At 40.4% G+C, this 27,991-nt stretch overlaps 1 protein-coding gene across 2 annotated transcripts; it reads right to left on the reverse strand.

Annotated features, from left to right (window-relative positions):
• Nucleotides 1–22,084: 22,084 nt before the first annotated feature.
• On the reverse strand, nucleotides 22,085–27,965 carry pus7l (pseudouridine synthase 7 like). Of its 2 annotated transcripts, XM_005455631.4 has the most exons (11): nucleotides 27,836–27,918; nucleotides 27,705–27,734; nucleotides 26,468–27,294; nucleotides 25,946–26,105; nucleotides 25,554–25,773; nucleotides 24,767–24,865; nucleotides 24,549–24,630; nucleotides 24,042–24,207; nucleotides 23,504–23,630; nucleotides 22,773–22,826; nucleotides 22,085–22,672 (listed from the first exon to the last, which is right to left on the reverse strand). In XM_005455631.4, the coding sequence occupies exons 3-11, from the start codon at nucleotides 27,255–27,257 to the stop codon at nucleotides 22,352–22,354; spliced, it is 2,019 nt and encodes a 672-aa protein (XP_005455688.1). In that variant the 5' UTR covers nucleotides 27,258–27,294; nucleotides 27,705–27,734; nucleotides 27,836–27,918; the 3' UTR covers nucleotides 22,085–22,351. The 2 variants fall into 2 exon arrangements, with proteins under 2 accessions (XP_005455688.1, XP_003450784.1); XM_003450736.5 differs by lacking the exon at nucleotides 27,705–27,734 and having other exon boundaries at nucleotides 27,836–27,965.
• Between the last annotated feature and the right edge of the window lie 26 nt (nucleotides 27,966–27,991).

The raw sequence follows: 27,991 nt of genomic DNA on the forward strand, positions 1-27,991 counted from the left end.
TGCACTGCGTCTGCAATCATGCCTCGCCGGCTTAAAAGTCTGTGCTGTCGTTAGAATGTTGTTGTTGGTAACGTGTTCCACTGTCGCCTGTAAAGCTGCAGCCGAGGGTTTGTACAGCAACCGTGGGAGAAAATAAAGTATACTGAAAAGCACTGACACGTGGATTGGTCTGCCGTGGAGTTACTGCAATGACATTTTTATCGACCAAAGCATCTGCACAAATAGCATGCTAACACTAAGCTACCCAAGAACCTAGAGTGATGTTAAAGCGGAGTGAATGCTCTCTAAAGCCCAGCAGCAAGACCATGAACTTCATCAGGTAACTGGGGTTTAACTGGGGCGAGTGAGGCCTGCAGTTCTTCTTTAAATGTTGTTTTAGGTTCGTTTATGATCTCCTGGATGAGCCGCTGAAGCACTCTTGGAGTAATTTTGGTAGGGTAGCCTTTCACGGGAAGGTTCATTGCTGTTCCAAGCTTTCTCCATCTGTGGATAATGGCTCTCACTGTGGTTTACTGGAGTCCCAAAGACTTAGAAATGGCTCTGTAACCCTTTCTAGACTGACAGAGGTCAATGACTTTGTTTCAAATGTGTTCTTGATTTTCTTTATGTGGCATGATGTGTTTCTTTTTGAGATTTTTTTCTCTACTTCACTTTCTCAGAAAGGTTCTACTGAAGTGATTACTTGATTCAATAGGTCTGTCAGTAATCAGGCCTGGGTGTGGCTAGTGAAATTGAACTCAGCTTTCCAAAAAATGTGGTTAATCACAATGAATTTATAATTTAACAAGAGGGGTAACTACTTTTTTACACGGCTCCAGGTAGGTTTCGATAACTTTTTTCCCCTCACTAAAATAAGTGATCATTTAACACCTGCATTTTTTTTATTTACTTGGGTTATCTTTGTCAAACAAAAACAATTGTTATATGTGAAATATTTAAGCATAACAATTATGCAATCAGGTAGGCGACAAGCACTTTTTCACAGTGCTGTCCAAACGGAAAGAGAACTGCTGTGAATTCAGTTCTGGTAAAAACTGTTACCCATCCCACTTCAAACACATGACAGAGCCTGGCAGGAAATTCTTATATTACTCAACAATAACATTCATTAGTGATGAAATTATTACCCTGATGCAGTTTATATTGGCTAACTGAACCTCTCACATGGCCAAGAGAAAGTAAAATGACAAAAGAAGGGGGAAAATATAAGTCAGAGGCATTAAGGTATTATCACACGCTAATTTGGACTCATTTCACTAAATCCTGCTTTATGCAGTTCAGTCTAGGACATTGCTCAGCCTCTTATAAGGGCATTTAATCCAGGCTGAAGGTGATGGCCTGTGACACTAATAACCAGCCACCTAGTGACACCGACTACCACGCCAGAAAAAATGTACTAACGCTTGTTCTGAAATTCACACTGCATGTTGTTCTCCTGTGCCAGTAATGTGTAAGTCATGAGTGAGATCATTTAATTTGTTTTCCAGGACAAATTAAGTTTTAAACAGCCATTCTCCTCAGTGGATGAAAGCCTATTAGCAAACAAAAGACCTCCATCTAACTGCCCTGAGATGGACCCATGGGTGGAGATGTGGAATCAGGGTAATGATCCCTTTGGGGTGACAAGGGACTGATGGCCAGAAATATGAAAATTATAATTTCCATCATGCATATCCCTTAAGTCCTACTTAATGTAGGGAATGTTTTCTTGTAGGTTGGGTTTGCAGCAAGGACTCCACGCCTAAGGACTATACAGCACAATCAGTGACATATCAGTAACATGCAGCACAGTCTGCTCCTTTACTCTGTTTCTAACAAAAACTGCAGCCAGTGTGCTTTTTAACAGCAGCTCAACTGTCTTTTTTCTTGGATATTGTCTATTGTTACGAGACAAAATCTGTCCTTAATCAGCAATGCTCCAAGGGGTGGTTCAATGGTACTTTTCATGATGAAATTGTATGCTCAATGGTAAAACCTCAAGCCAGAAACGATAAACATCACAAACATATGTTTGTTTGCTTGCCAGTCGGGACCTAAACATGTGGATGTGGTGTTGTGAATTGGTGATACTGAGATGTAGAAAGCTCGTTGCTTGTCAGGAATGGATTAGTTACAGATTTCCTTCTTTTCCCTCCTTTTTTCAATATTGCACACTCACTGGCTAATGGTCACTAAAACTACTATTGAGGGCATGTGTGAAACCCTTCTTTGGCCAGTGTCAGTCCATTCACATGACAGTTCTGAACTCTGACGTTTGATTCTCACCCTTTAGTCCGTCGACCTGTGAAATGCGAGTCCCATGGGAGTGTTGTAAAAGGCACATGGGAGGATTGTTCTCACAAGAAAATGTTGCAGTGGGACCATGAACATCACAGACTCTTCACAAACCTCAATGACCTCACAGTAGTTTGATCAGATTTCTGATCCTTCACAGTCTCTTGAGCTGTTTTCCTACATTGCAGTCCTGAACCTGATGAAACTGTGTTCAAGAATGGAAGTGTCCTCATAAGTCAGATCCGACTCTACATGGGCTTTTACCTGCCATCTCCTTAGTACAAAGCCTGTGTAATGTTTGATTGAGCCCCGGTGACAGTAAAGCAGGTAACTGTCTGGAGAATTTAGAGTGGAAGTGGGTGTCATGTGTCCTACCTCCTGCACGGTATAACCAGGCACTACCCTTCACCTAAATAAAGCAGGGTAGCACACAGCTGCCTGTTGTGAGAAAGGGCATATCGGGGCAGGATTTTCCCAAAAGTATGTGGAAAAAATGCTAAGCTAGCTGCTGCATCTTAGCGTCTTTTATCGAGACTTTAATGTGCTTGATTTCCTTTTGAATCTAGTTTTTATGCAAATCTAAGTTACTGTTGGTAGTAGAATTGGCTTTTATTTCTAACTCTCAGCAGGAAAGCAAGTTAGAGTACTTCTCATTCCTTCTCATAACTGTCTGTCCTCTCATATCTCCACCCTTTCCTTTATTTTTCATTTCTCCTCCTCCCTCTCTGTGCTTAGATACCTTTACTCAAAAGGATCTGATCATCATCCTAATCTGATCAACAGTCTAAGCTTGTCTTCAGTGTTATCTTAGTGTACTTGTGCGTATGCATGCACGCGTTCTCAGTTCTTGCGTATTTTGCACGCTGCATACTCTTACAGTTTGTACATGCACACAGACATCACTGTGGATTATCTGCGTAGGTGTCTGCATCTACGTGGGCTAGTTCTGACAAAGGCAGCGAGGCACGTGTGAGGCCAGATCATGCCGTCTTACCCACCCACCCTATTCTCCCACGCCTGACTGGGAGTGTGGGAATGTGTCATTTGATATCACCTCCAGCAGGATCTGTGAGGACAGGGCAATGCAGCAGTAGCGGGGCGAGTCTTGATCTGATCAGCCCAGCTATGCAGATTTGGTTTTATAGCGTGCAACTACACTCTACTTTACATTACTATGCAGTTCACAACCTTAGAGTGGAGTTGGTTCTTGTTTTAGCAAGCTGAAACAAACAATGCCCAGCAGATGTAAGAACTTGGACTATGCATCAATTTAAATTCTTTCAGAACCGGTAACAGCTGCTCAGGGGCTGCCCCTGGAGCTGCAGTGGAAATAACCTCCTGGCTGTCCCAAGTGGACGCCATGGAGAAAATGAAAATCAGTGTCACACACTTTACACTGAACTAAGTCCAAGCTATACTGAAGCTGTTTTGGCAGTTTATAATGGGCCAGCACTCCATTAAGAAACGGATGCAGGTGTTTTCTTTAATATATGGAATTCCTAAAGTTCAAATCAGCACGTCATCATTTTGGTTTTTCCAGTGTTTTACACACCCTTGTTTAGAAAACCGTCCTGGTCAAAGTGCCACTAGGAAACCTTTTCCACCACAGATGTGCTGCTCTTCACGAGAAGCTTACAATACCTAAAAACAAAGAATGCTTTTTCACTTTGCAGCAGGCACGTGAAACTAATTTTGCACTGTGGGCCACATCTAGTTCACTCAATGAAATTCCCCTCTCAGCTTAAAGAAGCTTACCTACACATTTTAATTAATGAAAAAATCCAGTACTGCATCTACATTGTGCATCCAAACAGTGCAAATAGTTTCGACGTGCAATGCCTCAGCAATGAAAAATATTTTTTTAAATCCAATTTATTATCAAATTGATTTTAGATTGAAAAAGAAGCCAAAAGATTTGTGTATACATATTGTATAATGTGACAACCAGTGTTGGTCAAGTTACTTGAAAAAAGTAATTAGTAACTAATTACTCATTACTTCTCAAAAAGTAATCCTGTTACTTTACTGATTACTTATTTTCAAAACTAATTAGTTACTTAGTTTGTTACTTTAAAAAAAAATGATACACAACCTGAATACGTAATAAAGCAATAGACCTTTCACCCCAATTCTATTTTTTTATGCATAATCCATCATATAAAATGTAATCAAATGGAAAGCCTCTTTTTAAAAATTGTTTTATGAGTTTTAATCTTTTAATTTTATGCACATTGCATTAAGCAAAAATTTAATTATATGCAACTGTCTTTGACTTGAAGAAATTCTTTAACATTTGAACCTATTTCCTGCATATTCCAGCATATAAAATCAAATCAAATATTTTTTTGTGTTTACACTCACTCTTTCAAATAGATGCAAGTAAAACACAACAAAAAATAAAAGTAAAATAAAAGATTCAGCGGCATTAAGTCCTGTCGCTCTTAAATCTATTTTCACCTGTTTAGCAGGAGTGGGGCGGGTGGAGGTTTGCCCAGTGTCGCAGCGGTCATGTCAGCGGGGGGATCCGGGCGGGTTTCTCTGTGAATTTCACATTCCCATGGTGGCTTGCTAGGTGTTTGCTCAGATTTAAAGTTCAATTTTTTGCTGTAGAAAGAAGTTTTCTTCCACGCAGAGTGTACAGTGGGCGTTAATGTTTTTGTCACTTTTTACGGACTAAAAGTTAAAGTAATGTAAGTACTTCCACGCTTTAAACGTTGCAGGGTTGTACTCTCTCCCGCACTGTATATTATCCATTGTTGATCTACACACGTCTGTTGCTGCCACGGGCATCGCGCGTGCTTACATCATTGTCATGAGACACTCTCACAAACAAAATCACGACGGTTTAGTAACGCAGTAATGCAGCGTGCTTATGGGAAAGTAATGGTAATCTAATTACTTTTTTGCAATAGTAATTCCTTACATTACTTGTTACTTGAAAAAAGTAATCGGATTACCTGGTGACAACACCTTAAAGTCAGCTTGCCTGACCATCACATGCTCCCAGAATCAAAGCAGTCTGGCTTAAAAAGCTATTCAACGTCAATTAAGTCACTTTGTTAGTAGACGAGGGGAGGATGAAAGGGAGCGGGAGGGCACTAGGAATGACGCAGTAATACACCAGAGAGAGAAGATAAACCTAATGTGAGCCAAAAATGGTGAGACATGATTATGAGTAAGACGGGGTGATCAAGCAAGAGAAAGACAGAAATTCACAATTGTATGAATTTTTCTCTTCAAGCTTTTTCTTAAAATGGGTGTTTTTGTACTTATGATGAAAAAAAAGTTGGAGTATGGTAAGAATAATTAGTATTTACAAATTTCTTCTCCTTTGCTCCCAGTGAGATTGTCAGGACCGCAAATCCCAATGAGCTTTTCACAGGCGAGCACAGGAATTAAAGGGAATTAAAGAGACGGGTTACGTTATTCTTCATAAGCACACTGTTTTCTTTTTCTAACTCTAATCAGCCACATCGTTTAGATAAGCTTTCTTTAACCACTTTATTCTAAACAGCCCTAAATGGGGCAATTTCCCTTTCTCTCCTATGCTTTCTGTCTCTGTGGAGTTAAGAGAAAACACATGAAAAGGTTGACGAAAAATATATTATATCTGCATCATACAGTGCTGCACGTAACTCAGCAGATGTTCAGATGTAATCTTGCTCTGCCTTGATTTGTTCCTTGAATGCTGAATAATCCTGCATGAGAATGTTTTCTTGATGTTCTCTGACAGATTGCACATGAATATTAAAAAAAAAACAACCTCCCAGACGTAGAAGGTGACTCCAGTAGGAAATCATGTAAACTAAGTGCACAGCCACTCAGTCCTTATCTTGATAAATCACGCAGACTTCACAAAACTAAGCATCAGAGTCAAGAGTATGAGCCCACAATCATTCCTGAAGTTCTGGCTAAGGTCAACACATTATGAGCAACTTTTTCCAGTGTTATACACACAACTGTTCAAACTGTCAGAAATGAACAGTGTTGTTGAAATAAGCTGATGAATTTCACACCCTGGTCTCTTGCCAGTGTGCCAAAGCCCTGCAGACATTGCCACATATTGCACGCATGGATGTGCTGTAGTAAGCACAGCCATTTCTTTCCAGTGGCCATTTGCAGTGGAAGCTATCATTATGGGTCACAGTAATTCAGCAGTGGCAGCTGATAGGATGTCAGAACTAACTTTTACTAATTAGCTCTAAATGCAAAGCAGTGGGACTGTTGAGATTGAGTTTTTTTCACTGTGTGTGTACAACTATTGTTCAATCCATTTTGACCTTATAATGCTGATAGATGAAAGGTCGAGATTATTCGATTCTTGGCAATCCATCCAAGTGTTGTCGAGACATTTCACGCAAAAGTACAATGTCAGGTCTACGCCTGTGTTATGCCTTCTGTATCTGCAAGTATGCGAGGGTCCATTTCACTCCGAGTGAAGCAAGTCTTGCCATCAGATGCTGAACACAAGGTTTGATATAGACATCTGGGTACCCTCCAATTTGACTGCATGACCCTGTTCAGTGCATTTCAGGGCACTGACCACATATGCCAACCATATGTACCAAAAAAACGTCCCTAGTTGGTTTTGGCTTTGCAATGCTCACAGTATCTTAACTGTGTAAGATAATGTCTGCAGTTTGTGGATAATGGTAAATGAAATCAGCTTACGCCACATAAAAACTTTTAGAGTGAGTTAAAACTTATCATGAATGCAATACTTAGAAACCAACATGACAGTTTCGGAAAACACAAGCTGCATCTACAGATACGATTCTTTTTGTAGTATTCATCCATCTATCCAGCCATCCAGTTTCCTTATGTCCGCAGCCGGTCACTACCCTGAGCTTGTGGTCAGAGGTGAGGGTAGGAACGTAGACTGACCAGTAAATGAACTGGCTCTAATATAGAACCTTTCTATTCTAGCACTTTTTTCAATGCTGCAGCACTTTTTACCCATCATTCACACACGTTCACAACTTGGGGTTTAGTATCTTGCACAGTCTTCAATGCAGACTGAAGCAGCCAAGGACTGAACCACCAACTTTCCAATTAGTAGATGATAAGTAGCTCTACCTCCTAGGCTACAGTCGACAGCTTCACGTTTACGATCAGCTATCTATTTCCGTCAATCTCTGACTCCACTCCCTAGCCACTCTTGAACAGGACCCGGAGATACTTGGGGACACCTGGAACAACAACTCCTTCCATACCCAGAGGGGCTACTCCATCCTTTTCTGGAAAAGTACTGTCACCTCAGAAATTAGATTTAGCATCTCCAAGTCAGTTGCTTCACAAGTGGCTGCAAACCACCCGTGTGAGCTGGAGATCACCTACTGATAAAGCCAACAAACCACACCTTCCACAAAAAGCAGAGGGGTGATCATGAGCTCAGCAAACCAGAAACCCTCCACCACTTGGCTGTGCCTAGAAACTTTGTCCAGGAACATACTTCATTTATTTACAACAAAAAAAAGTTCTAGATAAGTCATCTGTTTGAACAGACTCTAACATGTTTGGGGTAAAAATACGATACACTAAATGTGTATAGTTACTAAAGAATGGGGAACAAATCTGGAAGGCCTAGCAAGATTTTCCTAAAAGTAAATCTAATGGTAATATATCCATTCATTCATTTAAGTGTTAAAATATTTTATCTTGGACCAATGAATGAACCTGGTTAGAAACATTAATTTCTTTGAAGGAAAAATGATTAATTTAATCCTTCCATGTTTTGCAAGAAGGCAATAAAGCTGGTATGAAACCTCTTCAGTCATTAACATTGGAAACACTGAACTGTGCTTTAGTGCTCTCTGAACAACCATGAGCAAAATCCTCCAGTTCAGTCTCATCCAGCCTATGAATCATTCATCTGTTTTATGTTTAGTAATATACAAGCAGTTAAGAATTGTCTTTACAACTGTACTTCTCCCAGATACACATTAACGTGCAAGTACTCCAACACAAACACTCAGAAGTCAGAGGACAACCTGTACTTGCCCTTTGATGGGATATATTTTGACAGGTTGACTGTGTTGATGTAGCGGATTAATCCATTTGGAATAAACTGACTGCAGCGGATGTTCTCTTTTCTCTATCTGAATGTGTTGAACTTATAAGAGATCAGGGAGCCATGCAAGCTTTATGCTCCTCCAAAGAACCATTTCAGTGAGAAAAGGGAGGGCATGGCGGTCGACTTATCCTGCACATTTGCTCAAACCATAGCGAGGTACTGATAAGAGTTTGCAGGGGTGTTAGGGATCAGTCATGGTATTGTTTTGTATTGTGTTGCTACAGAGTGGTTATATTTTATCATTCCAAACATCTACAATATTCACGTTTGTTTCTCCCTGTGTGGCCTTCCCCAAACCAACTGCACATGATCCCATCTGTTGTTCCGCTCAGTTCTTTCTGCTCAACAGAATGCCACCAATTCAGTGTTTTCGTGTTTCGTTTATGATGATGAATGATTTTTTTCTCATTCTCTCTTTTTTCCCTTCCTCTAACTGGACCGAGTCCACTTCCTCTGCAGAACAATCCTTTTTAAAGGACCACGCACACAAATGCATGTCAGGTTTTTCCAGATGCTCCAGCACAAAGGCACCATTCTTGGAAAATCTCCCCTCATACTTAATTTAATTAGACACTGAACTGTTCCTGCTTCTCAGCCCTTTTGTTTTTTGTCATCTCTACCCTCTTCACCGGCAGTTAAAGTAATTTGGGTTTATAGCCTAGCCGAGTGATGGTCAGCTTTTCTGAATTGAGTTTAACGGTAAGAGACTGTAAATTTCACATGTGAAAGATGACAAAGAATGCATAGAGAATAGACTTTTACTCTGTGGTTGGAGTGTGGTGGGATATCTCTGTATTGAGTTATAATATGTCTGGATTATAGGGCAGGATCCATCTAATTAGCTCTAGGAAGACTTGTAGTAAGTAAGTAAAATTTATTTATTAAGCGCTTTTCACAGACAGGTGGCACAAAGCTTTAAAATAAACAAGAACATTAGGTATAGACAATACAACAGATTAGATAAAACACAGTAAAATTAATAGGTAGTTTTAAAAAGCAGTTAAAAACTTTTCTGTTTAAACAGGCTTTCTGTTGAGAATTTTTAAATGCATTTATTTTTTAAAATAAAATAAAAGTATCCACAGAGTCAACCAAACATAGTTGTGGTGGTACACCTTTCTACAGCCTTGGTGCCACAAACCGGAAGGTTCTGGCTCCTTTAGTCTTTAGTTGTGTATGGGGAACAACCAACAAACTCTGAGTCTGTGAACGGAGACAACGAGCAGCAGTGTATTTTGTGAGAATAGCCTGGCCATTTAGTGTTCTGTATGTTAAAAGAAGAATTTTAAAACAAATTCTAAAATCTATTGGGAGCCAATAGAAAGAATATAAAATTGGAGTAATGTGAGCTTGCTTGCTAGAACGTGTTAGTGGTCTGGCCGCAGCATTTTGTATAGCTTGGAGGCGAGAAAGAGATGATTTGTCCAAGCTGGTAAACAGGACATTACAATAATCTAAACGCGATGACAGAAATGCATGAACAATTTCCTTTCCAGTTCAGCTGAGGAGACCATGTGTTGCAAGTTAGAAATGTTCCTTAAATGAAAGAAACAGGAACGAGACAAAAGTTTTAGAAGCAAGTCAAGGCCCAGAGAAGAATCATATATCACTCCCAAGATTTTGAATGTTTGACTTAGCAGTTGGACAGAAAGAAGCAGGAACCTGACTGATTTTAGAATGTAGTTCAGGAGGAGCTATAATCACGGCCTCAGTCTTGTTGGTGTTTAAAACAAGGTCATTGTCACAGAGCCAATCGGTAACCTGAGTTAAGCAGTGGACTAGGGTAGAAAACCTATCCAGCTGATGAGGCTTAAAAAACATATGCAGCTCTGAATGTCATATAAGCATAAGCATGTCATAAGCAAAGCATAGAAATGATTTAACTTCTAGTTAAAACCAGTGACCAGTTTACAGTAAAATGGCCATCAACATGTGATCTTCCAAGCCATTAACATTAAATAGGCATGGCTCATCCTTAAACTGAAGCTTCATGGGATGTGCATGGGCTTTTGGAAGACTGGAAAAATGTTCACTGATCAAATGAGTCTCAATTTTGCAAAAAGAAAAACAAAAAAAGGAGGAGAAGCATGGATCCATACTGACTTCTATCAACATTTCAGGCTGGTTGTGTAATGATGTGTGGGATATTTTCTTGTCCAACCCTTGACCACATTGTACCCATCTTCTGATGGCAACTTCCAGCAGAATAATGCACCGTGTCACAAAGCTCAGATAATCTCAAACTGGTTTCTTGAGCATGGTACTGAGTTTGCTTTGGCCTCCACAGTCACCAGATCTCAGTCTATCAAACATTTGATATGTGGAATAGTAGATTCCCATAATGGATGTGCAGCCAACAAATCTGCAGCAACTGTTGATGTCAATATAGACCAAAATCTCTGAGGAATGCTTCCAGCGCCTTGTTGAATTTATGCCATGATGAATTAAGGTAGTCCTGAAGGAAAAAGGTCTCCAGTCCTTGGGATCTGGTGGAACAGCAAGTTCCCATAATGGATGTGTAAACAAATCTGCAGCAACCGTGCGACTAGGCGAAAGATCAGACCAAGACTAGGCCAGTTGACCCACTTTGGTAATAAAAAAATGTCTGTTAATTGTTGAGAAATGACTCAGATCCGTCTATTCAACATGGCTTAAAAATGAATATTTAGGCAACACTAGCATGTTCAGGTCACAGCTGTTCTTTACATAAAGACAATTTAATGTTATTGAGATGGCTTTATGGGCTTAGGCAATGTCAAAGTCAATTTGTTTTTCATACCTTACAAAAAAGTAACATGAACCAACTGTTGCCATGTAGGTATGAAATCAATCTAAAACCTACAGTATATTTTGGCAGTCAGAGCAAGTGTACGTGCTTTGTGGTTAAATGGCTCACAGAAGCTCATAAGTCCTGTAAAACTCTGCAGTGCACTCTCAAAAACAATATGAGTGGATGGTTGTGGCGTTATGTGGACAACACAAAGTCAGAATAATTTAGTAATTCAGCTACTTTTGTAAATGATTGCACAAATCTCAGTAAATATAAATGATATTCTCTAATTGCACACACTTTAACTCATGTCAGGACACATGACTTTTCATGTCAATGAAATGCATGTCTTCGTAAATGCTTTCTTATAAGTCTTAATGCTCTTCTTGAACATTTATTTGCAGTCAGATTAAACAAATGAGATACATGGATGAAGCTGAGTCACCCTGTGCTTATGCTAAGCTAAGCTAATTCTAGCCTTGCCCTAGCTTCTGGTTTACCGTGCTGACCAGAGTTTCGATTTTCAAAACATTCCTTCATGAGTTGTTACATTGTAGTGAAGACATGAGGCTGAAGGAAAGCAAGTATGATGATAAACAAAGATAACAAGTGAGAGTAAAGCTGGAATGAATAGAGTGGGACTAGCTAAACACTAGCAAGATATATTTGCTACAGGCTCGACTGATTGTGTAGACAGAGAATAACAGCATAAAACGTGCCATATCCAATTTTAGCAGGGTATAATGTGCTTGTACGCTTACATCTGTGATAAATAGTGCTTTTACTTTCCTCAACACATTATCTAATTGTCCAAGCATGGCCACATGTGAGATACTGTGGAGATAATTTGGCGTATGGCGATATCAGCAAGTCATATGTAAACAGTATGTCATTCCTTTGTAAAACAAAGGGGAGAGTTAAGGGAATGGAGCATGGAGCTTTAAAGAGAGGAGGGGGAAGCAGTAAGGAAGTGAAAAAGATGAAGGGGGTTTAGGGCAGAAAGAAGCAGAATATTTTAGAGGATCAGAAAACAACGACGGTCCCTCCAAGGTCTTCAATAACCTCTATCAGGACAGGAGGCTACTCCATCAATCACTATGAAGACAGCTTTCTCTTACTTTCTTCCTCGGGCACTAAACCCAACAGACGCAGCAGCGCAGCTGCTACAAAGTGGCCTGCCTGCTATTTTCATTCCTATCTCTCCGTGAGCACACACATTTTGCAAATGCACACATACAGCTGGGATTTAGTCGGTAATTACAGGACTACGGATAGACTCCAAACCAGTTACACCGCCGAGAAACTGATTGATGTGAAAGAGTGCGGCTGATGCCAATGAAAGGACACAGGATGCAAAACCTCAGCACTGTAACTCTTAAGATCTCTGTGTGTGAGTGTGTGTGTGTGTGTGTGTGTGTGTGTGAGAGAGAGAGAGAGAGAGAGTGAAAACCACCTTAAAACTCTCTAACATACAATACATTTTACAGAAAAGTAAAAACTATATTCAAAATTGTAAAGAGTTGATTTTTCAAAATACGCTCATTGCTATCTTTTTTATTCCAAATTTATTGAACTAGTAGCAGTTTAGCCTGGCATAAAAACTGAAATAGAGAGCATGAGAATGTGGTGGTGCAAACTGTTTAAAAAATACCTCCAACTTTATTCCAGTGTTGTTTTGTGGCAAATCCATGTGCAGAACGCAACCAGTCATGTGGATCAAGTGGACATAAGGCGAAAATCTGCGTCTACCTGACCCTATCGCAAGTATTTCGTAGCCTGAATGCATTAATGCTTGAAGTCTTCTTGCCACAGTTAGGCTGCCAGGACTGTAGTTAAAAATAATGTAATGTCTAAGAAATGTGAGCATGTAAATGCAGGTAAGATCAAAAGTTGTTGACATTAGATTACTATTCATTTAAATATTTAACAAATAAAGTGTAATGTGTTAACTGAAAGAATACTACTGCATATAGACAACAGAGAGTATAAAGCATTGATGTAGCTTCCACATCAGAAAATGAAGCAAATGCGGAACTGTCTTAAACCTGCATTAAATGGCGATAGCTGTGGTTCCAAAAAGACTTCCAGTCCTATAGAAGTCAGCGGGTTTTCTATCATGATATTTTAGTCATACTGAATACAAAATCAAGTCTATTTTGTCAATCTTTGTCATACTATGTTTCAACAAGGAGGCTAATACCTGGTATGGTCATTCGCCAACGACCTATAAAAAACAAGTTGTTATCCAGTGAGCAAGTTGTTTCACATCCAGGCGCTCCCCCTTCACATCTGGATTTCTTAAAAAACAACATGGGATCTTATTCAAAATGAGACTTCCAAAATCAGTGGGTAAGTTCCCTATAGCTATGTCTATTAATGCTAGTGGCTTCTTACTGTTTCCAACAAGCTATATGCTAAGCTAAGCTAACCATCGCCTAACTCTGACTTCCGACCCTAAAAAAAGTGCCCTAAACCACACCAAGGTAAGCCATGATAAAAAGTAATGGAATTGCGATGTTGGTGCACAACTACATTTTTTCAGCTTCATTGTTATGTTCAAAATTGGTGCAAGAGTTGTACGTTATAATGCCCACTGAGCCAATGAGGCCAAACTCAAGGAAGACCAACCAAAATTAATGAAATATTCAGTTGCAGAAAATTCCATCATTTGTCTTTTTTGGGGGGTTGGAATATGTTCAAAAGCTAGATTTCTGCATTCTGTCACACACACATAGCTACATAAATGGCTCTAAGTGCATTCATGTGTTGAATAAAAAAGATTACATGTTAATGTTTTGTCAGTACCCTTATTTCATTGTGTTACATTTCACCCCAGGATATGTTACAACTAACCCAGACTATGGGGTTAATTGTAACATTTCACTCTTTGTGTTTGAGACCATACCATGCAATGGGTAATTGTGCTGCAGAGAAAATAGCTGGACTATTTAATAGCAGAGAAATGTAAATACTTTGCATTACATTTTGAATCCACTACCTTAAAAGAGCTCCAATTTACAGACAGAAATGTCAAAAATGTTACAACTATCCCCGGTCTCCCCTATTCGGGTAGACCAAATGTTTCTGGTAAACACTGTTTGCAGTGCTGCAGTCTGGAACAAGCTATTGAACCCTCTCTCTTTTTCTCTCTTAACCAGTGGAGAGACACTATTAAAAATAATGAGCTTTCCTCTGTTTCTCTGTGCCTTGGAGTCAGTGAGAGTCTTCTGCTCTGGCACAGAGTCCACAGTGTAGGGCAGAGGTTTAACAGGTTTTTTTTTTTATCTTAACTTTTACAGTGTGAGAAAAATTCCCAGTTGTAGCAAGTAACCCATTAAGGGCTCATGTGGAGGCAGTTTACCACAATCCCGCTGGTGTGCCGGAGTGTGTAAAAAGTTGGGTCACAAACAGGGCAGGAAATTAACTTTTTCCATTGGCTGGACGTGGTACCTGGTCATATCCAAAACTTAGCAACAGGCACTTCTTATATTTTAGCAGCCAGATGTTTTATAGCTTTTTATTTATTTTATCTTAAAAAAAAAAAGATGTGTTGGAGCTGTGCTTTTTTTTTCAGCTTGAAATGGATTTTGGCTAATGGTTATAAGATTAATTTTTCCACACAAAAAAGGGATTTCCTTAAACTCTAACTGGCACAGCAGGTTTGCTGTTTTTCACTGCTGCCTGAGCCGCACTCAAACCTGGCATCAGTGCTGCTCTACACATCTGCATCACATCATTTTAATAAAAAAGGAATGATATGAAATTTAAACACTACCTTCAGACCGCCATTTTCATTTAGACACAACACACCAGGCATTGTGGACTGACATTACACCTTTCATCATCATCGTTTTGTCTTATGCACTAGTAGCACATGTTAGATCTCTAACATGTGCTACCAGTAACGTTCCTGCAGCACGGCAGCATTAATGTATCCCATAATCAATCTTGTTTCACTCATTTATCCCCCTCCGTTCCACTTGTCAATACCACAGCTGCAGTTACTGGGTCAGTTCATTTTCCACATGCAGGCATCTCACATGTGGGACACTGGAGTACACTAAAATGGGTGACATGGCAGCCTCTGGGCAGCAAAGAGGTTCTGTGGTGTTACTGTTGAATGGCATGGTCCCATAATAAAAGGGCATGGCCATGTGTGTTTTCAAAATTAAAAGAAAGGAAACATGCCCTGTTAGCTCGTGTACCAGTCCAAGAAATATATTTGAAGGAAAAACCCTAAACCAAATAATCTGAAAACATTCTCTTTTAATGACACTGTGTCAATCACAATCTGAATTTTGGGGTTTTTATGCAGGAAGTGTCCAAAAACGTACCAGAAGGATAGCAAGCATTCGCTTTTTGATACTTCTATGTCAGCTCTTAAGTTACCGATACTGTGGCAGGGCTGGTATATTGGCCAATATTAGCTATTTGCCAATATATCAGTATGAGCATTTATAACAGACAATAAATGAAAATTCAAAAACTAAAGAGGAAAGAAACCTTGGTCAACTATGTTGAATAGTTTTGCTGCTATAGGGCAAGCAGCTGCAAGCAGAGTCAGGCATGGCTTAAATCAGTAATACACAACGTTTTTGCCAATAACAGAAGATACTTTTTTTAAAACTACATCTTAAATAACAGGGTCTAAAAGAGAAGAAATATTGGCCCACATATCAAATTTTTAAACCACTTTTTAAAGTTCTTTGTTTTAACAACAGCTTCCTTCGTGTTAGTTTCATTTCCCGCAAAATGACCAGAATCCAATCCAAGAAGCGCCTCTGAACTCAGTGCATCATTTGAATAAACAAATGCCTTAAATGTAAGTGTATGAGCAGGTTCATAGCAATGAAGGGAATGTTTTCTTTTATTGGGAAGAGTCAAAACATATTTTGACACGGTAACAATAGCAGCGTTGCTTGTCCTTATCCCACCTCCCATGACAATGATCAGCCTCCAGTCTGGAGAATACTCCGCAGTGGTTTCTGCATTAACACGGTAGACAGGACTTAGAAACAACAACAACAACACACACAGACAGAAACAGAGACAGACGCAGAGACAGACCAGATCAAAACAAACACAGGTCCACCTGCATATCGGTGTCTGTCTAACTACACTGTGCACCACCTGTCAGTCAACTGAGTGAGGGACAGGCAGTTTAGAGAGGTCAAATGCTGCTCAAGTGTTTATATGTTCAATCAGTGTGTGTGGGCATGTTTTGTATTTGTCAAACCAGAAACAGCAGTGTGCACTTCAAAAATTGCCCTTAATTTCACCATTAGTCATATATAGCGTTTCATTGTTTTGCATTAGATTGCTAAGTGATTTTGCCTGCTTGCTTTCCTTACTCCTTTCATTGTTCATCTAGCATTCCTTCCTTCCGTCATATTAGGTTTCCTCCTCCTCAGTAACTACAGGAGCTTCCAAACCACTAGCAGAAATGGCATAAACATACATTATGGATGACCGAGTAAGAGACAACCAAAGTTCACCATGTAATGAAAAACTAGGAAAATTAAGAGTGATATACAGTGCTTCCTCATTTGATGGTGTCTTTCACAGCCTTTCCTCCATCTCTCTTTGCGAGGGGAAAAACGTCAGACTATATCAGTGCTAAATGTCTCTCATAACCCCTGACTTCCTTGTCATTCTCAGGCCTTTCAGCTAGTGAGACGTGTAGTAAATTTGTCATCTTTGCTGCTGAAGTGGGTCAACTTTTTTCCACAGCCAGCTGGATTGCGAATTAGCCCGAGGGTGAGGAGAAGTCACTCATCCCGTGTGTCAGTCACTCTTTGCCTATAATGTAGAGTGATACTACTCGCCACTGGTTTTAAACTGCAAGTGAGCTAAATGTTAGTGTATGGCAAGACATTTCAAAGTACTCTATGTAAAAACAGTTTATTACTGTGAGTAATGATACTTCTGACGCTCAAAATATTAAAAGCAACCAACTCTCTGGTATAATAAAATATTATATTCATTTTAAATTAAGACTGCATGTTAATGCAAATATGCAATTAGCCAATCACATCACAGCAACAAAGCAGTGGATTTAGGCATGTAGACATGGTCAAGACTTTGCGGTGTGCTTGTCGGTGCCAGGCAGGCTGAGCATTTCAGAAACTGGTCATCTACTGGGATTTTCCCACACAACCGTGTCTAGGATTACAGCAAATGGTCTCAAAAAGGGAAAATTTCCAATGAGCCGCAGTTCTCTGGGTGAAAATGATTGATATCAGAGGTCAGAGGAGAATGGCCACACCTTCCACACCGATTACAACCAAGGTATGCAGAAGAGTGTACCGTCACACCTTGAAGCAGATAGGCTACAGCAGCAGACCACACCGGGTGCCACTCCTGGTATCTACGAACAAGAAACTAAGGCTACAGTTGACACTGATTCACCAAAATTGAACAGTAGAAAACTGGAAAAACAATCAGATTAATCTTAATTTCTGCTGCCACACTAGGATGGTAAGGTCAGAAAAGAACATGGAAGCACAGATCCATCCTGCCTTGTGTCAACGGTTCAGGCTAGACATGGTGGTGTAATGCTGTGCAGACGTTTTCTTGGCACACTTCGGGTGCCTTAGTGCCAACTGTGCATTGTTTAAACACCACAGCCAACTTGAGTGTTGTTGCTAACCATGTCCACCTCTTTATGACTACAGTGTGTCTTCTAATAGTTGCTTCCTGCAGGATAGCAAAGCTCATCTCAGACTGGTTCTTTAAACATGACAGTGAGTTCATGGGAGTCAAATGAGCTCTACAGTCTCGCAGATCTCAATCCAAGAGAACACCTATGGGATGTGGTGGAATGGGAGATTCCCATAATAGATGTATGGCCCAATCTTCCGCAACTGTTCGTGTCAATGTGGAGCAAAATCTCAGAGGAATGTTTCCAGCACCTTGTTGGATCAATGGGAAATTAAACGTTTAAGCTTATATCATTAGTTTAGTAGTTGCGAGAAGGTTATTTTAGTTATTTTGCTCTTTGGATTTTGATTGGTGGAAGATGGACGACTCAGCGTACAGAGAGGAAGTGCAGAGGCTAACGGACTGGTGTAAAGACAACAACCTGTCTCTGAATGTTGAAAAGACAAAAGAGATGGTTGTCGACTTTAGGAGGACACGAGGCGACCATTCACCGCTGAGCATCAACGGCTCCTCTGTGGAGATCGTTGACAGCACCAAATTCCTGGGAGTCCACCTGGAGAAGGACCTCGGCTGGTCCCTCAACACCAGCTTCCTGCACAAGAAAGCCCAACAGCGTCTCTTCTTTCTGAGAAGACTGAGAAAGGCCCAGCTTCTATAGAGGAACTATCGAGAGCATCCTGAGCAGCTGTATCACTGTCTGGTTTGGGAACTGTGCCATATCGGACCGCAAGACCCTACAGCGGATAGTGGGAACAGCAGAGAAGATCATCGGGGTCTCTCTCCCCTCTATTAAGGACATCTACAACACATGCTGCATTCGCAAAGCCACCAGCATTGTGGCTGATTGGACACACCCCTCTCACACACTCTTCACACTCCTGCCATCTGGAAAAAGGTACCGAAGCATTCGGGCACACACGTCCCGACTGTGCAACAGCTTTTTTCCACAAGCCATCCGTCTCCTCAACAAAAAGGGACTGGACTGATAAACACACACACACACACACACACTCTATCACTCAGCTCAACTCAACTCAACTACCTCAAAGCATCAACCTGTAAATGCTCTTTTTGCACAATATTATTATGTTTACTGTCCAACACTACCTACATACCAAGTATGTTTACTGTTACCTTTGCACTACCTACCTAGTTAGATAGTTAGTTTTAGTTAGATAGTTAGTTTTTTGTTTTTGTTTTTTGTTAATTTATGTTGTAATTTATGTTAGGTCAGTCTGTCCTGTCTCTAGTTAGCTAGTTTAGTGTTTTTCTGTTAATTTATGTTGTAAATTTATTTATGTTGCATGTAGCACCTTGGTCCTGGAGGAACGTTGTTTCGCTTCACTGTGTACAAACTGTATATGGTTGAAGTGACAATAAAGCCAACTTGACTTGACTTGACTTGACTGGATTGGATGGGTAGGTTTTAAGGTTTAGCCACTGCTAAGACTCTTTGTTCAAGAGTCTTGGTTTAAGACTGAAAATGACAAAATATCAATATATAACAGTGATCTAAAACATTCGATACCCAGAGTACACCTGTGCCCTTTGGCTCCTGAGGCAAGAAACATTTAACAGAATGTTCAGTACTGTAGGATGTAGTCTGTGCGCTGTGCAAGCATGCAAGTTTGCCACAAAAATCTTCAACAAGTGAAGAAACTCATTAGTGCTGATGTATTTCTTTACCAGACAGTTTCGCTTACAGGCAGATACTTTATCAAGCAGTGCGTTGGTTTGATGACAGCCTGCGTGTCAGAACCCACCTTTAACAACAACACCCATACAGGCAGTCGCTTTTCATATTACTTACAGTGATGGCTATTAAGAATAGCTCAGAGGTATGGCCAGCATGAGATATTCATGAGATTGGTTTCATATGCTGGTGTCTGTAAACATTCTCATCAAAATTCCATAAATTAGTCACACGAGGCAAAGCTGGCTCAGTTTTAATCCAGATTGAAAGCTGCCCCTTAGCAACGTAATTACACCGAGTTTTATCCTTCATTATGCTTTTTATTGGTTCTTAAAATGGCTCTCTCACTGGTCCACCGCTCTATGCTTAAACGAGAGGGGATCGTGTGAACTGGAGGGCTGGATTCAGTCACAGAAATGGAGTGCACTGAAATCCTAAACATTATCATTAACCTTTCAGCTATGTGGGGCAGCTGCTGTTCTCTCAGATAAGATGATGAGCATAATACCAGTTTGGAAAATAGTAAACTGGTGAACACTTAAGGAGCATAAATGTTCATACTCTACAAAGTAGTTAAAACCACTTTACTATGTGACACTACACCACTAGCAGTACCTGTGACGTTTGCTTGACTAATATGGTATGTTGTCGCCATCTGGTGGTATCTGTTTGACAGTATAATAAATCCATGCCAGTGTGTTCCAAATGGAAATATGAGTATCTTAATAGGAAACAAGCCATATGCAGATTAAATCCAATGGTGAAAAAATGGATAGCTGCATTATTCCAACACATTGCCTTGTCAGTCTATAAATAAGAGAACAATCTAAAAGGACTGGTATTAATAGAGCACTTTTTAAGTGAGCGGTCAAAGTGCTTTTTAGTGCAAGTCTGATTCACCCAACTACGCGCTCAGTGCTTTTTATTCTATGCCTAAGCACATTATATAACATTCACACACTCACGTTATGATGAATCTATCGGCATTCATCACCAAGGATGCTTGGTGCTGGAGCTGGAGATTGAACCATGAATCTTTTGACTGGTATACAACCCCCTGAACCTCCCCGAGCCCCAGCTGCCCATCAAGGCTAGTCTAGGAGAGGATATCACTTACCATGATTTAATTAATTTTTATAAAGCATTTAGATAATTTGGAAGAATACATTTCAAACCCCCATGAAAGATTTATTTATTTGCACTTCTTTAAAAAATAAATAAGAAATAAGGTAACGCTTGATAATCACAGTGACATAACATAAAGTCTGTTAAATTTAAATCTTTCCAGTTGGGAAGCATAAACCTTTGCAAATCCATTTCATCAAAGTGATAACAGGTGGAGAGTCAACAACAAGACAAGCCCCAGAAAGGAAATCGTTTCACAGGTGCTGGCCACAGATCAGTGCTCGTTCCTTATCCTTCCTCTACTCTTGCTTATTGCTAGTGTGCTTGTCACTACTGGCAGCGTGAGATCATGTTTAGGCATGCTTCTGATGAGACAGTGGATGGTGTCCTGGGGAATCTCCTTTCAGACCTGGATGAGTGCATCCGTAAGCGTCTGTGGCCCAATTTGCCTCAGCTGGATTCAGGTTTACCAAATGTGACGGTGGTTCAGTAGCATCAGTGCATCAGTTATCCATGAGCTTCTCTTTCTGGTGCAGTGCAATGCCAACCCCATGTCACTAGCATAAGGTCTAACATGGATGTGGAGATCTGCTTGTTGCTCTAAGAATATTCCTCCCCAGACCATCACTGCCTAACTGGTCATGCTGGATGATCTTGCAGGCAGCAAAACATTTACCACAATGTCTCAAGACTCTTTCAGGACTGTTACATGTGCTCAGTGCGAACTTGCTCTTATCTGTTAAGAGAATAGGGCATCACTGGCAGATCTGCCAGTCCCGGTGTTCTTTGGTGAAAGTCAGTTGATCTGTATGGTGCTGAGCTGTGAGCACAGGTAACTCTGCCAGATGTTGCCACCTCACCTCATACTATTGGAGTCCCTTTCTGACAGGTACACTGGAGGTCATTTTCAGGGCTCTGGCAGTGGACCTCACGTTCCTCCTCCCACAAAGGAACAGATACCATTCTTGCTGTTGGGTTAATGCTTTTCAATGACCCTGTCCTGCTCTCCTCACTCAATGTTGGAGACTATGCTGGGAAACACTTAATATTCTTGTGATGGCACATATTGATATGCCTTCCTGAGCAATCAGAATGGCAGTTGTGTAATCTAAATGCGACATAAGCTGGGATAAGAAGAGAACAGGGAGATGGAGTCCACCTGCAAAACAACTTTAAAACAACAACTGGGGAGAAGGGAAAAAGCAGACTCCAATCATGCCAGCAAAATGCTCCCAACAGCACAACAGAGGCTCTGGAACCTCTTTGTCAGGGTCAAAGGTTATTAGTCTCTCTCTTTTTTTAAAAATCACATGCACATTTTAAGTGGACTCAGTTAAGATTGCAGTTAATTTCTGACATTTTAGGTCAATGCTTTATTATTTTTAAGATGGAGAGTGTGGAGTTGAACCCAGTCAAATTGTGTTTTTAAGATTTCAAACTTAAACATTCTGAATGAAAATAGAGAAAAAAAAATTTAAAAATCATAAACTTTGTTGTTTTAGAGGATTTATTTATGGCACGAGAAACATACTGCATGAATTCTTTTACATATACATTTGTTCACATTTGGCAGTGGCCTCCTTTCATTATGCTTTTTGAACTGCACAATATGATTTTTCTTTATACTTACGGTCTTCAACAACAAACTAAAAGACTACTGGTAACATAATAACGGTCAATGAAAGTACAAAGTATTGTAGAAAAGCTGTTTTCTTCTCCTTCAAACAAATACAACAGCTATGTCCTCCTTTAACCTTCAGGGGTCACACTTCATGATCTCTCTGAGGCAGATGGTAGCATAGCACGAGGAGTCCAAGTCGAAGTTTAGGGTGAGAGTGAGCGACTCCGAGCCTGCCATCGCTCTTCCACCCTCTCTGCTGGCTGCTCTCTGCAGCTGATACCTGAGGTTGTGCGGCACTGCCAGCAGGGGGCGGTAGCAGCCAGGCAGGTTCAGTTTGAGGCTGCTGACTCTGAAGCGGCAATCTTCAAGTCCATCTCTAACCAGCCTCTCTCGGTACCAAGTTCCCATGGCATTTTCTGGATACTTCACAGTGTTTCCTGGCATCGGTAACACAACCTGGCAGGACAATAATGTAACAAGTAGCAACTGTAGTGTTACTGTAGTGTACAAAAAATAGCAATTGGCAGAGAAACAAATAGCTCCAAACACTCCCTACTTGTTCTAGTTTGTAGATACCCTCTTGCTCCTCTTCATCTGTCACCACATGGATCTAGAAGAAGGCACAAACACAAAGTTAGTGGCACTGACAGGGTGTTTGAAAAAAGTAACAACGTGTCCTCACATCGAAAATGTGTCCTGTGACCAAGAGAGCACAAAAAAATGTGTCACTAAATAATCCTATTTACTGCTGAAATTACCAGGAGGTATTTCTGGACTGCAGCAGCAGCAAAAGTACAGTAAGTGAAACCATAACAAAGTTACTGTTGTAAACTGCTCAATTACAGCCTAAAAAAGGAAGTAACCACAGTTTTCACCTCTACTCTGTCCTTTCATGCACACTAAAAAGGGTAGTTTAACTCACTAAAAGGAAACAAATAGAAACAATAAATAACTTCATTGATAAAATTTTTATAATGAGCTGTTTGCTGATATACTTTGTGTTGTTCTCACCCCCCATTCTAACCTCAGCTTTGCAGTTTCAGGCCAAGATTATGCTTTCATTTCTCCAGCTTAGATTCTTAAATGCCGCTCCTCCTTTATCTCCTCCTTTGGTGTTTGGCCTATGCAAACTTTACTTTGTATGTCACAGATGCAACAAAGTCACAAACCTGGAAAAGTGTTTGCTCTGATTATAACACAAAGCTAACCTAATTACTCCTGAGCTATCTTTTTAATCAGTTATTCCTTCTAAAAGGTCTCCTTTTCCTGTTTTATCTACCTTCTTACCTGAGCCATGCTGGTTTCTCTAGCATCTTCCATTTTGTTTTGACCTTGTCGTAACCACACCAGGTCACCTCTTCGGACACTATGACCCATTGTAGTTAGCCTGTGTGCCGCTGCCTCGTTCCAAACTCTGACAACCACAAGAACATCGACATAATTATTCAAATTAAAGATCTAAAGCACTGGGATGACATGTTATTAATAATACTGTTTGGTTTTTATATAATGTTTATTTTAATTTCCTAATAAATAAAAGAAACCACTTATTTGGGCTCCACCTAGCCCCAATTTATCTCCCTCACCTATAATGGAAACCAGCTTTAATAAATAAATGAATACACAACATTTTTTTACATATCGCTATCTGTCAAACCTGTTTGTTACTTTCCCAAATTTGTATTTATTATCATAAAAAATATTCAAAGACGTGCCCCGCCTTGTGCCCTATGACAGATGAGACAGGCTTCAGCTCCCCCACAACCCTGAACAGGAGAAGCAGTTAAGATAATGGATGGATGGATAGATTCTCCTTGCAGCTGACCTGCTACAGTAAGCGTGAGGGTAGAAAATCCTCATGCTGTGTGGCAGGCTGAGCCAGGCTTGGTCACAACCATCAGGACCTGTACCATAGCGGTTCAGGGCCCGCAGCATCAACCGCTCCCTGGGCTTGGACAACGGCATCAAAGCTAAGGACTCCTTAGCGTTATCTGGAGTGGAGAGGGGTGAAAGACAGAGAAAAATAAAACGACAAAACATACTGAAATTGCAAATTCTAAAAAAAGCATTTGCATGACGTTAATTCGGTTTTAAAAACACAAAACTTGGTTTATGAAATGTGTCATGAATTCACTAGAACAGCAGATGCTGACATTACAGAATCATAAGGTTTTAGCCAAATATGGATGATGAATTTCAGCTAACTTTCAAAAATAAATAAAGGAACAGATCATCACACTGTTCATCAAAAAAACCTCAGATTCAGCAAAGAATAGTTCTCATTTTAGAAGTTTCTGGAGGAAGAAAAATCTCCCATGAAACTAAAACAAACCTGTTTGGAGGAAGTGTCTCTTCGCATGACTCTGAGGGTCATCGCCTTCCTCTGGAGTGAAGAAGAGACGTACAGCACTCACCTGACACACACATTACATACAGTAACTCAACTGTGTGCTGTTTTCACTGAGCAATGCCGGTCGTGGATTAGCTTTATATGACCGTAACCAACAGTATTATCATCTTGAATACATAGCGAATGTCTCAAACGCTCACCATATCCTCTTTCAGTAGAGCTAGTCCTACTCGATCAGCCTGAACGCTCTGTCCGCTCCCAAACCTCTGTGGTCCATAGTAGTTGACAAACCCTCTGGCCTACAGTGAAAAACATCAGAGGTCAATGTGTGGTGGTGGCTATGTAGCTTGTATAAGGCAGACCTTCTGGACCAACAAAACCACTTGCTACTGAGCAGACATATTTTAAAACTCTATCAGGAAAGACATGATTAGTCGAGGACTAATTTCAGCTGTGGCTTCTTGACAGCCACCCTTCCACTGAGACCTTTTCAGATGCATCTCTCAGGTTGTGTCAGGCCTTTGCCAGATTTTTTCCCCTCCTATTTTTAAAGGACATGACCTTCAGATACTGTTTTTCTGCTGCAGTGAGTTTTTTTTTTTTTTTAGGATTACCACTTCTTCTTTTTTCCTCTATTTGTTCACTTTCCTCGGATTTTGGAGAACTACACTGAGGTATACCAGGTTTTTAGCTAATAGCTCTTTGAGAATCACCTTGTTGGTCAAACTGTGATATCTTTGCATTATTAGAATCAACTAAATAAACTTTAACAAATGAAGAGTTTTTGTATACAATTCAAAATGTATTCTATGCCAAGCTGTGCAAGTGCAGACACAACACTGGTTCACTATTTAAGTTAGGTGCCTTTTTAAGCTTGTCAATGTCCAATAAAAAAAAAACTTTCTTTAATAAAACATTAAAGAAAGTCTGGTTCCTGGCATAAGCTTTTACCACAGGATTGCAGGAAACCTAAAACTCAAAATCTACCTTGACATTCTCCACTGCTTCTTTCACCAGTGCTGCCAGCCTTGTGTGCACGTCTCCACCAGAGGAGTGCATGTCACCAGCACCGTGTGGTCTCAGGTCCCGGACAACCAGGTCGAAGTGATTCCCCTGCAGTCGTCCAAGCCGGAGAGGCTCGCTGACAGAACGCACCTGAAACACGCGGATCCCTCTGTTCTGAAACTCTGCATTCTTCTCTTTCAACCTAGTCACACATAATGCAAAATATATAAATGGTTTTACAAGAAGAACTCTAACATAAAGAGAATAACACAACTTTTGGTGCTTTTATCCCATGATTTGAAAATAAGAAAAAAATATATATACATACATATATATACATGTGCTCAAAATGCATGAAAGAAACACAGCAGTACCGTTGAGGTGAGACCTTCTTTACCACCATGGACTGGTAGGTGATTGCTCTCTTATCCTTGATCCCAGCATAGGTGAAATCAGATGGCAGGACCCCGAGAGCTGCTGCCATGTAGCTGATGGCCTCCAGAGTCTCAAGGTTTTCCTTACACAGAGTGAACGCTGAAAAAACACGCAAAAAAACATCTATATTTTTATCATATTTGGAAATGTTCCCTACAGGAAACCTGATTTTTTTAAAGCATCTTTGATTTTCATTCTCTTAACCTGTGTCATCCTGCCCTTCTCACTAAGAGTTTTCCTGTCTTTTTCTCCAGCTTTGACCGATTCAAATCACAATTACTGTGATAATAAAGCTGCCATAATTATTTCATTTATAGTTAAAATTCTTCATTCTTCTCCAGCTTTTTCTATATTATTTATTTGTTTACTTAAAGTAGGTAATTTGATCTAAAGCATTACTATTTTTTAGATTTTATATTTCAGATGATAAATGATCAATAACTTGCAATGCTACGCCTTACCAGTGTAAACTTCATCGTCTTTACGTTCCTCCGCTGTTCTCTTCTTTGGCCTCCCTCGCTCCCTCAGCCTAACTGAGATCGATGTCCTCCCCTGGTCATTGAAGCTTTTAGTCTCCACCAGTTTCCCGAACCTTCGATTCAGGAAGTGATGGACTGCCGTCCTGTGCTCTTTATTGTCATCAGGTCCAAACGTATAGGATGAACCTCTCACTTTGGCATCTATAAACCTGAAAAAGTCCTCAGCCTCATCCTCCTTAACAAGCTGGGAGAGCTCTCTGTAGTCTGGGTCCTCCCTCACCCTGATCTCAGGCTGAATGGTGACAGTCATGAGAAAAGGGAAGCGGTGTCTGACAGCTCGGTGGACGCTGGCTCTCTGGTGTTTGTCAGCAAAGGAACCAAGGGAAAGCTCCAGATCAGGTGGATTTTTATCTCTGAGAGTTAACACAAACTGCTCGAGCTCCTCACTGACTGACTGACCTAAAATCACACCTAAATCTAAACTCCCTAGACTAGGGAGTGGGTCGTGTACCCCCCAATCCAGAGGGACATCAGCATCCTGTGAGGCTGAAGAATGACTGTCCTCTTTATATTCTGCACTGGTTCTGTCATTTCGAACCGAAGAGGCACAGCCCGGTGTCTGTGTGGCTGCTGCTGTGTTAACATGCTGTCCATAGATATCTATTTCAGTCACCACAAAATCCTCAATGAAATTTTTGATGCTTCCAAGAAAGCCTTCATGGTTTGATATGAAGCATGCAGGGACATTCACAGCCTCACTAACCTGCTTCATGATCAATATATCTAAAAAGAGATGTTTTTAGTTACTCCTGAGGGTAAAAGAGGCAGAAATAAAACATTATCAACACCTCCTTCAATGTAACTGAAGACACATGTCATACCGTGTCATTGTTATAAAGCAAAATTCAATGAAAATTAGGGCAATTTAAAAATGAGAGGATACATGCAAATCGGGACACGTTAAAAAACGTACGGCAGTAATGTTTTTATGATTACTTGAGATTTTTACAACATCTGTAACACACCTGTGCGAAATACGAAGAGATGCTAATACATGACAAACGACATTTGACTCGGATTTTAAGCCTGCTAGTGTCGCCGCATCCCATTAAAATAATGGCAGAATTCTATCGGCGATTTATTTACGTGTAAGCTCGTTTACTGAGAGCAAAGCAATCCGTCTATTTAGAGTAAACCTAAATCCTTCACATAAACCTACCTCGACATTGATAGCAGAGAGCTGTGGCTGCTATACAAAAGAAAGCAGGTTACGTTACTATTCTTTGAATGATAATATAAATGTCTAATGGATTAATTATCGTAAATTAACGGTTTATTTACAGCACAAACCTGCAGGCGCCAAGTAAACAACACGCCTGTAAACACAACCACGCTGAATGACTTCGGTATTCTTCCGGGTCATGTGACCATCATATGACTTTTCTTAAAGAGACAGGCAGGTAAGGGCAACGCAGAACCCAGATGTGGACCCCCTAGTAGGATGGT

Source organism: Oreochromis niloticus, linkage group LG17, assembly GCF_001858045.2.
Source record: "Oreochromis niloticus isolate F11D_XX linkage group LG17, O_niloticus_UMD_NMBU, whole genome shotgun sequence".
NCBI lineage: Eukaryota > Metazoa > Chordata > Actinopteri > Cichliformes > Cichlidae > Oreochromis > Oreochromis niloticus.

Coding starts and splice junctions, on each gene's coding strand:
- pus7l (XM_003450736.5), bottom strand. CDS start 27,257: ATGAAGCAGGTTAGTGAGGCTGTGAATGTCCCTGCATGCTTCATATCA. Junction 24,631..24,766: donor CTCTACTGAAAGAGGATATG/GTGAGCGTTTGA, acceptor TGTGTGTGTCAG/GTGAGTGCTGTACGTCTCTT. Junction 23,631..24,041: donor CCTCACGCTTACTGTAGCAG/GTCAGCTGCAAG, acceptor TGTGGTTGTCAG/AGTTTGGAACGAGGCAGCGG.